The sequence below is a fragment of the Pseudophryne corroboree genome, chromosome 2, assembly GCF_028390025.1.
Source record: "Pseudophryne corroboree isolate aPseCor3 chromosome 2, aPseCor3.hap2, whole genome shotgun sequence".
Taxonomy (NCBI): Eukaryota; Metazoa; Chordata; class Amphibia; order Anura; family Myobatrachidae; genus Pseudophryne; species Pseudophryne corroboree.
The window spans coordinates 672,808,411-672,822,482 of NC_086445.1; the positions used below are offsets into that span (position 1 = coordinate 672,808,411).

Consider the following 14,072-nt stretch of genomic DNA (forward strand, 5'->3'; position numbering starts at 1 on the left):
GAAAAATTAATTTTACAACATATTACATTATATAATAAGAATTTACTTACCGATAATTCTATTTCTCATAGTCCGTAGTGGATGCTGGGGACTCCGAAAGGACCATGGGGAATAGCGGCTCCGCAGGAGACTGGGCACAAAAGTAAAAGCTTTAAGACTACCTGGTGTGCACTGGCTCCTCCCCCTATGACCCTCCTCCAAGCCTCAGTTAGGATACTGTGCCCGGACGAGCGTACACAATAAGGAAGGATTTTGAATCCCGGGTAAGACTCATACCAGCCACACCAATCACACCGTACAACTTGTGATCTGAACCCAGTTAACAGCATGATAACAGAGGAGCCTCTGAAAAGATGGCTCACAACAATAATAACCCGATTTTTTTGTAACAATAACTATGTACAAGTATTGCAGACAATCCGCACTTGGGATGGGCGCCCAGCATCCACTACGGACTATGAGAAATAGAATTATCGGTAAGTAAATTCTTATTTTCTCTGACGTCCTAGTGGATGCTGGGGACTCCGAAAGGACCATGGGGATTATACCAAAGCTCCCAAACGGGCGGGAGAGTGCGGATGACTCTGCAGCACCGAATGAGAGAACTCCAGGTCCTCCTCAGCCAGGGTATCAAATTTGTAGAATTTGGCAAACGTGTTTGCCCCTGACCAAGTAGCTGCTCGGCAAAGTTGTAAAGCCGAGACCCCTCGGGCAGCCGCCCAAGATGAGCCCACTTTCCGTGTGGAATGGGCTTTTACAGATTTTGGCTGTGGCAGGCCTGCCACAGAATGTGCAAGCTGAATTGTACTACAAATCCAACGAGCAATAGTCTGCTTAGAAGCAGGAGCACCCAGCTTGTTGGGTGCATAAAGGATAAACAGCGAGTCAGATTTTCTGACTCCAGCCGTCCTGGAAACATATATTTTCAGGGCCCTGACTACGTCCAGCAACTTGGAGTCCTCCAAGTCCCTAGTAGCCGCAGGCACCACAATAGGCTGGTTTAAGTGAAATGCTGAAACCACCTTAGGGAGAAATTGAGGACGAGTCCTCAATTCTGCCCTGTCCGTATGAAAAATTAGGTAAGGGCTTTTATAGGATAAAGCCGCCAATTCTGAGACATGCCTGGCTGAGGCCAGGACTAACAGCATTACCACTTTCCATGTGAGATATTTTAAGTCCACAGTGGTGAGTGGTTCAAACCAATGTGATTTTAGGAACCCCAAAACTACATTGAGATCCCAAGGTGCCACTGGAGGCACAAAAGGAGGCTGTATATGCAGTACCCCCTTGACAAACGTCTGAACTTCAGGAACTGAAGCTAGTTCTTTTTGGAAGAATATTGACAGGGCCAAAATTTGAACCTTAATGGACCCTAATTTTAGGCCCATAGACAGTCCTGTTTGCAGGAAATGCAGGAAACGACCCAGTTGAAATTCCTCTGTAGGGGCCTTCCTGGCCTCACACCACGCAACATATTTACGCCAAATACGGTGATAATGTTGCACAGTTACATCCTTCCTGGCTTTGATCAGGGTAGGGATGACTTCATCCGGAATGCCTTTTTCCTTCAGGATCCGGCGTTCAACCGCCATGCCGTCAAACGCAGCCGCGGTAAGTCTTGGAACAGACATGGTCCCTGCTGGAGCAGGTCCTTTCTTAGAGGTAGAGGCCACGGGTCTTCCGTGAGCATCTCTTGAAGTTCCGGGTACCAAGTCCTTCTTGGCCAATCCGGAGCCACGAGTATAGTCCTTACTCCTCTCCTTCTTATGATTCTCAGTACCTTGGGTATGAGAGGCAGAGGAGGGAACACATACACTGACTGGTACACCCACGGTGTTACCAGAGCGTCCACAGCTATTGCCTGAGGGTCCCTTGACCTGGCGCAATATCGGTCCAGTTTTTTGTTGAGGCGGGACGCCATCATGTCCACCTTTGGTTTTTCCCAACGGTTCACAATCATGTGGAAGGCTTCTGGGTGAAGTCCCCACTCCCCCGGGTGGAGGTCGTGTCTGCTGAGGAAGTCTGCTTCCCAGTTGTCCACTCCCGGAATGAACACTGCTGACAGTGCTATCACATGATTTTCCGCCCAGCGAAGAATCCTTGCAACTTCCGTCATTGCCCTCCTGCTTCTTGTGCCGCCCTGTCTGTTTACGTGGGCGACTGCCGTGATGTTGTCCGACTGGATCAGCACCGGCTGACCCTGAAGCAGAGGCCTTGCCTGACTTAGGGCATTGTAAATGGCCCTTAGTTCCAGGATATTTATGTGAAGTGACGTTTCCATGCTTGACCACAAGCCCTGGAAATTTCTTCCCTGTGTGACTGCTCCCCAGCCTCTCAGGCTGGCATCCGTGGTCACCAGGACCCAGTCCTGAATGCCGAATCTGCGGCCCTCTAGAAGATGAGCACTCTGCAACCACCACAGGAGAGACACCCTTGTCCTTGGAGACAGGGTTATCCGCTGATGCATTTGAAGATGCGATCCGGACCATTTGTCCAGCAGATCCCACTGAAAAGTTCTTGCGTGGAATCTGCCAAATGGAATCGCTTCGTAAGAAGCCACCATTTTTCCCAGGACCCTTGTGCATTGATGCACTGACACTTGGCCTGGTTTTAGGAGGTTCCTGACTAGGTCGGATAACTCCCTGGCTTTCTCCTCCGGGAGAAACACCTTTTTCTGTACTGTGTCCAGAATCATCCCTAGGAACAGCAGACGTGTCGTCGGAATCAGCTGCGATTTTGGAATATTTAGAATCCATCCGTGCTGTCGTAGTACTACTTGAGATAGTGCTACTCCGACCTCTAACTGTTCTCTGGACCTTGCCCTTATCAGGAGATCGTCCAAGTAAGGGATAATTAAGACGCCTTTTCTTCGAAGAAGAATCATCATTTCGGCCAATACCTTGGTAAAGACCCGGGGTGCCGTGGACAATCCAAACGGCAGCGTCTGAAACTGATAGTGACAGTTCTGTACCACAAACCTGAGGTACCCTTGGTGAGAAGGGCAAATTGGGACATGGAGGTAAGCATCCTTGATGTCCAGAGACACCATATAGTCCCCTTCTTCCAGGTTCGCTATCACTGCTCTGAGTGACTCCATCTTGAATTTGAACCTTTGTATGTAAGTGTTCAAGGATTTCAGATTTAAAATAGGTCTCACCGAGCCGTCCGGCTTCGGTACCACAAACAGCGTGGAATAATACCCCTTTCCCTGTTGTAGGAGGGGTACCTTGATTATCACCTGCTGGGAATACAGCTTGTGAATGGCTTCCAATACCGCCTCCCTGTCGGGGGGAGACGTTGGTAAAGCAGACTTCAGGAACCGGCGAGGGGGAGACGTCTCGAATTCCAATTTGTACCCCTGAGATACTACCTGCAGGATCCAGGGGTCCACTTGCGAGTGAGCCCACGGCGCGCTGAAATTCTTGAGACGGGCCCCCACCGTGCCTGAGTCCGCTTGTAAGGCCCCAGCGTCATGCTGAGGACTTGGCAGAAGCGGGGGAGGGCTTCTGTTCCTGGGAAGAGGCTGTCTGCTGCAGTCTTTTTCCCCTTCCTCTGCCCCGGGGCAGATACGAGTGGCCTTTTGCCCGCTTGCCCTTATGGGGACGAAAGGACTGAGCCTGAAAAGACGGTGTCTTTTTCTGCTGAGAGGTAACCTGGGGTAAAAAGGTGGATTTCCCAGCCGTTGCCGTGGCCACCAGGTCCGATAGACCGACCCCAAATAACTCCTCCCCTTTATACGGCAATACTTCCATATGCCGTTTGGAATCCGCATCACCTGACCACTGTCGCGTCCATAACCCTCTTCTGGCAGAAATGGACAGCGCACTTACTCTTGATGCCAGAGTGCAAATATCCCTCTGTGCATCTCTCATATATAGAAATGCATCCTTTAAATGCTCTATAGTCAATAATATATTGTCCCTGTCCAGGGTATCAATATTTTCAGTCAGGGAATCCGACCAAGGCACCCCAGCACTGCACATCCAGGCTGAGGCGATTGCTGGTCGCAGTATAATACCAGTATGTGTGTATATACTTTTTAGGATATTTTCCAGCTTCCTATCAGCTGGTTCCTTGAGGGCGGCCGTATCAGGAGACGGTAACGCCACTTGTTTTGATAAGCGTGTGAGCGCCTTATCTACCCTAGGGGGTGTTTCCCAACGCGCCCTAACCTCTGGCGGGAAAGGGTATAATGCCAATAATTTTTTAGAAATTAGCAGTTTTTTATCGGGGGAAACCCACGCTTCATCACACACCTCATTTAATTCATCTGATTCAGGAAAAATTACGGGTAGTTTTTTCACACCCCACATAATACCGTTTTTTGTGGTACTTGTAGTATCAGAAATGTTCAAAACCTCCTTCATTGCCGTGATCATGTAACGTGTGGCCCTACTGGAAAAAACGTTTGTTTCCTCACCGTCGACACTGGAGTCAGTGTCCGTGTCTGGGTCTGTGTCGACCACCTGAGGTAACGGGCGCTTTAGAGCCCCTGACGGTGTTTGAGACGCCTGTACAGGTATTAACTGATTTGCCGGCTGTCTCATGTCGTCAACAGTCTTTTGTAAAGTGCTGACACTATCACGTAATTCCTTCCATAAGACCATCCAGTCATGTGTCGACTCCCTAGGGGGTGACATCACTAATACAGGCAATTGCTCCGCCTCCATACCATTTTCCTCCTCATACATGTCGACACAACGTACCGACACACAGCACACACACAGGGAATGCTCTGATAGAGGACAGGACCCCACTAGCCCTTTGGGGAGACAGAGGGAGAGTTTGCCAGCACACACCAGAGCGCTATATATATACAGGGATAACCTTATATAAGTGTTTTTCCCTTATATAGCTGCTGTATAGATTTATCTGCCAAATTAGTGCCCCCCCTCTCTTGTTTTACCCTGTTTCTGTAGTGCAGGACTGCAGGGGAGAGCCAGGGAGCTTCCCTCCAACGGAGCTGTGAGGAAAAATGGCGCCAGTGTGCTGAGGAGATAGGCTCCGCCCCCTTCTCGGCGGCCGTTCTCCCGCTTATTTATGGAAAAACAGGCATGAGTTAAATGCATCCATATAGCCCAGGAGCTATATGTGATGCATTTTTTGCCCCCTAAGGTGTTTATATTGCGTCTCAGGGCGCCCCCACCCAGCGCCCTGCACCCTCAGTGACCGGAGTGTGAAGTGTGCTGAGAGCAATGGCGCACAGCTGCGGTGCTGTGCGCTACCTTATCTGAAGACAGGACGTCTTCTGCCGCCGATTTTTCCGGACCTCTTCTGCTCTTCTGGCTCTGTAAGGGGGACGGCGGCGCGGCTCTGGGACCCATCCATGGCTGGGCCTGTGATCGTCCCTCTGGAGCTAATGTCCAGTAGCCTAAGAAGCCCAATCCACTCTGCACGCAGGTGAGTTCGCTTCTTCTCCCCTTAGTCCCTCGATGCAGTGAGCCTGTTGCCAGCAGGTCTCACTGAAAATAAAAAACCTAAAACTAAACTTTTTTCTAAGCAGCTCAGGAGAGCCACCTAGACTGTACCCTTCTCGTTCGGGCACAAAAATCTAACTGGGGCTTGGAGGAGGGTCATAGGGGGAGGAGCCAGTGCACACCAGGTAGTCTTAAAGCTTTTACTTTTGTGCCCAGTCTCCTGCGGAGCCGCTATTCCCCATGGTCCTTTCGGAGTCCCCAGCATCCACTAGGACGTCAGAGAAATTATAATAAACTGCACTCTTACATTGGTCGCCATTACACTACAATATGCAAAAGTATATGCAAAGCGACCTGGCTATATTGGGTAAAACGTCAACTGCCTCTTACCATGTAATAAGACATCCTGCAGAGACCTGCTCTCCAGCGACAGCTTTGCCAGGCGTGGGGCATGGTCTTTACGAACCTTTAGCCAAAGATCTTCGGTTTTCTCAAGCCTGCCAGAATGACCAACCTCAAGCTAAATAATATTAAAATCAAATAAAACCATAAGTGCGGAAGACAAGAATGTCTGAGGGGGAAGAACAAGGTTATTTGACTTAAATTAATAACTTGCTTTTTCAGTCTCTACAATAAAAGCTCAAGACTGCTTAAAAATGCAACTTCACTAGATTTTATGCAATTAATCTTATCAAATTACCCAATTTCAATGTCTGAAATGCTTAATACCTCTGGAATGAGCGATCTTTCACTCATCCTACTAAACTGATTGGAAGTCATGTGAGGTGAATAATTTGCAGCAGTGAATAAGCAATTAAACGTTTAAAATCAAATCGCTGGAGTAGCCTAGAATGTACAACTGAAAAAGGTAGGGAAGGGTGGAGGCAACAGAAGACGAAGCATTACTTAATATAGGGGTTAAAGTTAGTTCAAGATGGGACAAAAACAGCCATATAGAGACTAAAGATTTTGGTTACAAAAGGAACAACAAGAAAAATACAGGACATTGTGGGTACAAAGAACTGCTCCATATAATTTGTAGAGACTCCTCCCTGTATGTGGATCTCTACAGATCACCGGCATCTCGGAAGCACTGCACCTATGCAACACTATCTGGGAAATGAGTGCTATGGGGGTCCAATACTATGCCCCAGATGTAGCCAATAAATCACTCTCTAATAGTATAATGGTGGTTGATATAGTATAATCAGGAATAAGTTTTTTTTTTTTTTTTTATGTTATCCTGATAAGCTAGGTCTTAAAAAAATTTAAAAAACCAACACCACATACAAAAATAATGTACAACCCAATATTGGTCACTGTTTGGACAACTCCTAACAGAAGCGCTATGAAGAGGCAAGTGGCTGATAATATACGATTGGCCTAATTATTATGATGCTCACATAAGATGCCTGAAGGCACACAGAGACTAATGTAGTGCATCACTCAAGGGTAAATAACACAATCTAACAGACTTTAAATGTGGAATGATTGTTGGAACATGCAGCAGCAGTGCAAGCGTTAGCAAAATGGCTGCAGTGGTGAATTGTCCATGGATTGCAGTTTTTGTAGTGTGCAGAGGGGAAGCTGAGTGTGAGCACAAGGCCTGTAGTCGTAAACGGATGGTAAGCAGGAAGGGGAGCGTGCACACACACCTGTTCATTCCCAATAGATAGGCAAGAGTTCATCAAAATTACAGATTACCTGAATGAGGGACCAATTCAGATTGCCTCTCAAACATTACACCGCACAACACATCAGATAATGCCCATCACTCCCGAAGGAAGGATAGAGCAACAGTAGTGTTATGAACTAGCCAATATATTATAATACCTATAAAATGCAAGATATAAAGCATCCACAGCCAAATGAACAGCCACAGGAAAAAATAGTACTAGATGACGAGTTTATAGATTGTTTGACCAGGCCTAGGCTACATATTGTATACCCGATGTTTAAAAAACAGCCCAATAGGTGGGTAAAACTTCTATTGGTAAAGAAGGAGATGATGAGCAAATAGATCAAGATTTTATTGACGTCAGTACTTTGTAGGTCCACCACGTGCAGTGACTACTGCAGACACCCTTCATGACTAATTTTCCACAAGTTCCTGGAATACAGCAGGAGATCTGTTTTGCCATTCTGCCTTAGGTACAGTGGCCACTGAAGAAGGTCTAGTCGGCCTATGAGGCACCTGTCGCTCCAATTCATCCGAGAGGTTCTCAATGGGGTTAAGCTTTGGACTCTGAGCTGGCAAGTCCATCCAGGTCACCGAATTTTCTATATACCAGTCCAGCGTCACCCTGGAAACATGACAGGTGGCATGATCATCCTGATAAAGGACATTTGTAATTTCCGTAGACCTGTCACAAAATAGGGAGTAGAGTTATCAAGAACATCTCTATTTCTCAAAGTAAATATGACCATGCATTCCAACTAGTGGACCCATGCCAAACCAGCTGAAACAACCACAACGCATAACGCCACCACCTCAATGCCACACTGTAGGTACTGTACACTCTGGCATCAGATTATCTCTTTGCAATCGCCAAACACGTCCATCTGATCTGAAAAGTGTGTTTTGTAATTAATAATTACATAACGCTCAACATAGTTCCACTGTCTAGTTTTTGCGATCTTTGAACCATCATATTCGCTGGGCTGCATTCATCTTTTTGATTAGAGGTATATGAGCAGCTGCACACCCATAAAATCCAAGTGCATGGGCCCCCCTACGAAGTGTTTCTGTCGAAACCGGTACATTAGAGGCCATTTGGAACTCGTGTGCAGTGGTATACATGGGATGACCCCTGTTCTTTTGCAGATCCCTGGTTAGCACTCTCCGGTCCCTGGGTTGCAGTTTCGGCGGTCCTCCAGAGCAAGGTGCATTTCTGCAATGACCATTCTTCTTCCACGCATTAATGACAAAAAGACACAGTGGATTTAGGAACCTTCCCAACATTCGCAATGCTTCTCACACGCATACCTCTGATTCAGCAGCCTAAATGTGCCCCTTTTCAAGCTTGGTTAGCTCCTTCCAGCAAGCCATTTCACTAGCAAATGATCTAATCCGTGCCGCGCTACCAGTTTTATTCCCTCACGTGCGTGGGGGTGTCCAATCACTTTTCCACATACACATTACATAAATATCTTATATATATATATATATATATATACATACATACATACACAATGAATATGTAGAGTTTTAGCACTCCTCCTGTATTTAATAGCAATTGCTCTGGTGCCCTGTCATCTGGAATAATGTACAGACAGTGTGCGACTGGCACTCGGGAGACTGAAAAAACAGGTTGACACAGTTGCTTATGTGTGATTGGCGAATTCACACTACAGATAAGCCTTTTTTTAAATGTAATATTGTACGGGCAATGTTATACCTGTGGACCATATTTTTTGTTTAATAAATGTGTTAAAAACTATATCACACTATTGGTTGCTTTTTGGTCTCTCTCTTATGTATTGTGGAACACATATGAGTGATTTCCGAAAAACTCCACAGCGACGCTGGAACAAACAGTGGGCACGTTGAATCGTGATACAGTATACGCTGGGTCTATAGGTGGTCGGAATTCCACCTTGCACGGTACACCTCCCTTTTATAAGGGTGTTGTAAATTTGGGGGAGGGTACCGGGTTACCATTGAGGAGGCGCCTATTTTCCATTTGTGAAAAAAAAAAAATTATATATATATATATATATATACACACATATATACATACACACACACACATATACAAACACACATATACATACACACATATACATACACACACTATGGCAGTTACGGCACTCCTATCACTTTGTATGCCACAACACCGATACCTCCGTGAACAAAAGGATCCACAGCATACAGACGTGGCACTCACGGTGATGAATGAGGACACTTCACAATTCCAGTCTGATAAATAGGCTGCTTATACATATACACACACACATTACATATACATACACACACACACACACACACACACACACACAGGTTGAGTATCCCATATCCAAATATTCCGAAATATTCCGAAATACGGACTTTTTTGAGTGAGACTGAGATAGTGAAACCTTTGTTTTCTGATGGCTCAATGTACACAAACTTTGTTTAATACACAAAGTTATTAAAAATATTGTATTAAATGACCTTCAGGCTGTGTGTATAAGGTGTATATGAAACATAAATGAATTGTGTGAATGTAGATACACTTTGTTCAATGCACAAAGTTACAAAAAACATTGGCTAAAATTACCTTCCGGCTGTGTGTATAAGGTGTATATGAAACATAAATGCAGTCTGTGCTTAGACTTAGGTCCCATCACCATGATATCTCATTATGGTATGCAATTATTCCAAAATACGGAAAAAGCCTTTATCCAAAATACCTCTGGTCCCAAGCATTTTGGATAAGGGATACTCAACCTGTGTATATATATATATATATATATATACATACATACATACACACACACATATATATATATACACACACACATACGTGTGTGTGTATGTGTGTGTATGTGTATGTGTATGTATGTATGTATGTATGTATATATATATATATATATATATATAGATAGAGAGAGAGAGAGAGAGAGAGAGAGAGAGAGAGAGAGAGAGAGACCGAACAATCCTGCACTCACATATATAATATAAACAACAGTGGGGTGCTCCTAGTGATAATCTCCCTAATTGGGTAGACCCACAATATTTATATACAGTCCAACACAGTGGAGGCGCACTCATCCAATCAGAATATCGTCAGCAGCTTCAGTTTCATAATTGCTTTATTTGGGTCGAGATCAGGCTTAACGTTGTCGACGTTTCGATCCTGCATTCAGGATCTTTCTCAAGACGAGCTTCCGTATATAAAGATTATTTGCAATAATCACATATTGATTATGCCAAAATTCAATATGCAATATTTAGACAATGTCATGACTGTATAGCAAGTCCTTCAAAAAGCTTATATATCGATTACTATGCTTAATGGAATCTCAGCCATAGATCAAACCAGACAACTGTGATATTAGCTAGGATTGACCCTCTGAACCAACAGAGTATCTACAGCCACACTACAGCTACAGCTGTAGATACTCTGTTGGTTCATACTCTGTTGGTTCAGAGGGGCAATCCTAGCTAATATCACAGTTGTCTGGTTTGATCTATGGCTGAGATTCCATTAAGCATAGTAATCGATATATAAGCTTTTTGAAGGACTTGCTATACAGTCATGACATTGTCTAAATATGGCATATTGAATTTTGGCATAATCAATATGTGATTATTGCAAATAATCTTTATATACGGAAGCTCGTCTTGAGAAAGATCCTGAATGTAGGATCGAAACGTCGACAACGTTAAGCCTGATCTCGACCCAAATAAAGCAATTATGAAACTGAAGCTGCTGACGATATTCTGATTGGATGAGTGCGCCTCCACTGTGTTGGACTTTATTTATATATATATATATATATATATATATATATATATAATCAAAAAAATTAAGGGAGCACTAAAATAACACATCCTAGATCTGAATGAATGAAATATTCTTATTAAATACTTTGTTCTTTACATAGTTGAATGTGCTGACTACAAAATCACACAAAAATTAATCAATGGAAATCAAATTTATTAACCCATGGAGGTCTGCATTTGGAGTCACACTACAGGCTAATCCAACTTTGATGTAATGTCCTTAAAACAAGTCAAAATGAGGCTCAGTAATGTGTGTGGCCTCCACGTGCCTGTATAACTTCCCTACATCCCACACAAGTGGCTCAGGTAGTGCAGCTCATCCAGGATGGCACATCAATGCGAGCTATGGCAAGAAGGTTTGCTGTGTCTGTTAGCGTAGCGTCCAGAGCATGGAGGCGCTACAAGGAGACAGGCCAGTACATCAGGAGACGTGGAGGAGGCCGTAGGAGGGCAACACATCAGCATCAGGACCGCTACCTCCGCCTTTGTGGAAGGAAGAACAGGAGGAGCACTGCCAGAGCCCTGCAAAATGAACTCCAGCAAGCCACAAATGTGCATGTGTCTACTCAAACGATCAGAAACAGACTCCATGAGGGTTGTATGAGGGCCCGACGTCCATGCAGGACGTTTGGCATTTGCCAGAGAACACCAAGATTGGCAAATTCGCCACTGGCGCCCTGTGCTCTTCACAGATGAAAGCAGGTTCTCACTGAGCACGTGACAGAGTCTGGAGACGCCAATGAGAACGTTCTGCTGCCTGCAACATCCTCCAGCATGACCGGTTTGGCAGTGGGTCAGTAATGGTGTGGGGTGGCATTTCTTTGGGGAGCCGCACAGCCCTCCATGTGCTCGCCAGAGGTGGCCTGACTGCCATTAGGTACAGAGATGAGATCCTCAGACCCCTTGTGAGACCATATGCTGGTGCGGTTGGCCCTGAGTTCCTCCTAATGCAAGACAATGCTAGACTTCATGTGGCTGGAGTGTGTCAGCAGTTCCTGCAAGAAGAAGGCATTGATGCTATGGACTGTCCCGCCCGTTCCCCAGACCTGAATCCAATTGAGCACATCTGGGACATCATGTCTCGCTTCATCCACCAACGCCACGTTGCACCACAGACTGTCCAGGAGTTGGCGGATGCTTTAGTCCAGGTCTGGGAGGAGATCCCTCAGGAGACCATCCGCCACCTCATCAGTAGCATGCCTAGGCGTTGTAGGGAGGTCATACAGGCACGTGGAGGTCACACACTACTGAGCCTCATTTTTACTTGTTTTAAGGACATTACATCAAAGTTGGATCAGCCTGTAGTGTGTTTTTCCACTTTAATTTTGAGTGTGACTCCAAATCCAGACCTCCATGGGTTAATAAATTTATTTCCATTGATCATTTTTGTGTGATTCTGTTGTCGGCACATTCAACTATGTAAAGAACAAAGTATTTAATAAGAATATTTCATTCATTCAGATCTAGGATGTGTTATTTTAGTGTTCCCTTTATTTTTTTGAGTAGTGTGTATATATATATATATATATATGTATATATATATATATATATATATATATATATAAATATATATATATATAAATATATTTCTATATATACATACATACACACATATATATATATATATATTTACACATACATATATATATATATATATATATATATATATATATACACACACACACATATATATATACACACACACACATATATATATATATATATATATATATATATATATATATACACACACACATATACATATATATATATATATATAGCAAAAATTTCCACTAATGGAAGGTGCACTCTCGCTGCAATGAATGAAGTCCGTTCATAAAAAAGACTTTTATTGGAAAGATCAAAAGCCTTATGTGTCGACGTTTCGGTCCGTGTACCGGACCTTTCTCAAGACTAATTGCTCTTTAGGTTTAACCACGTTCATCTTATACATGTGTCTATAAAACAAACAAAATACAGACATGTTCACATCTACAGGGAACTGAGCCTCCCAGGCCAAATACATCTGATCAAAATTCAAATAGAACAGGTGTAGAACCACCTTAATCCCAAATAGAATGCATATCACCGTGTTGCTTTAAACCGTTGCACCACCGTCACCTGTGACATTATCACTCAAAGTACTATAAATATACTAATATGCACAGCTCACCTAAGATCAGATCAGAAAAATCCAGTTAGATAACTAACATACAGGTAGCGTCCCGGACACAGCCATAAGTATCAGAGATATGCGTCTAAAAATGCGAATATATTCAACAAATAATGTTTAATGTCCAAAGAGAAATATCAGCTATAAGCATAATAACAACGTCACAGCCGTACCTGATCTCACAGATCATGCTACCATGTTGCAGCGACAGGGTCAAACACGTTGAGGTGTGCTGTATAAATAACACCAAAAAATGCATCTGTATATCAATTCAATCAGGTGTCAATGCCAGAAGAAACAAGATATAAGGGAAAAAAGACTCACATGTGTGGAGGGTAAATCCAAGCGTCCCTGTGCTGCATAGCATGTGAACGCACTGGGACTGCTATTTAAATGTTGCGGACCGGAAGTGTCATGTGCAACATCTATGTGGTTCCCCCCTGAAAAAAAACCGCTTCTATGTATCAGCGGGCTCTAAAAAAGCCGCTCAATATCGGCTCACCCACTGCCCAACAGTCTCCGCTGCCCGGAGACAAAACAAAGCCGCTCACCCAGTCCTGGAAGCCGCGCCGGCTGGACGCGAACTACATGCGTTCCATTGGCCGGAAATGCGTTCCACGGGGCGGAAGTGACGTCAGGGCGCACCCGATAAAGCAATACAGCTGGTGATAGCTGGAAACATTGAACCAAAATAGGTTCCATCTCATCTAATGTTCATAAAAGCATAAGTATAACTCAGTACAGGTATCTAGACCACTAGACTGAGGAAACCTAACAAACGAACTCCATTGGAGTAATGTAAACAACTCGACTAGATGAATCTAGAATCTGGTATACAATGGGTTAAATTCAGATGTCTAGGCCTGGGAGATCGTCCTTACAGACAGCAATCACGTGGTGGGACAATTGTACATAGATAAAGTATACATATATTATCTCATCAAAATCTGAATTCCAAACATGTGAAGTTACTTATGAATCAGTTCAATACTGA

General features: G+C 44.2%; 1 protein-coding gene across 5 annotated transcripts in view; it reads right to left on the reverse strand.

Annotated features, from left to right (window-relative positions):
- DSTYK (dual serine/threonine and tyrosine protein kinase) overlaps window positions 1-14,072 on the reverse strand; it is a 403,908-nt gene that overhangs the window by 121,002 nt on the left and 268,834 nt on the right. For all 5 annotated transcript variants that reach the window (XM_063955101.1, XM_063955098.1, XM_063955100.1 and 2 more), the window contains one exon: window positions 5,808-5,937. In XM_063955101.1, coding sequence (XP_063811171.1) covers window positions 5,808-5,937 — 130 coding nt within the window. The remainder of the gene's footprint in view (window positions 1-5,807; window positions 5,938-14,072) is intronic.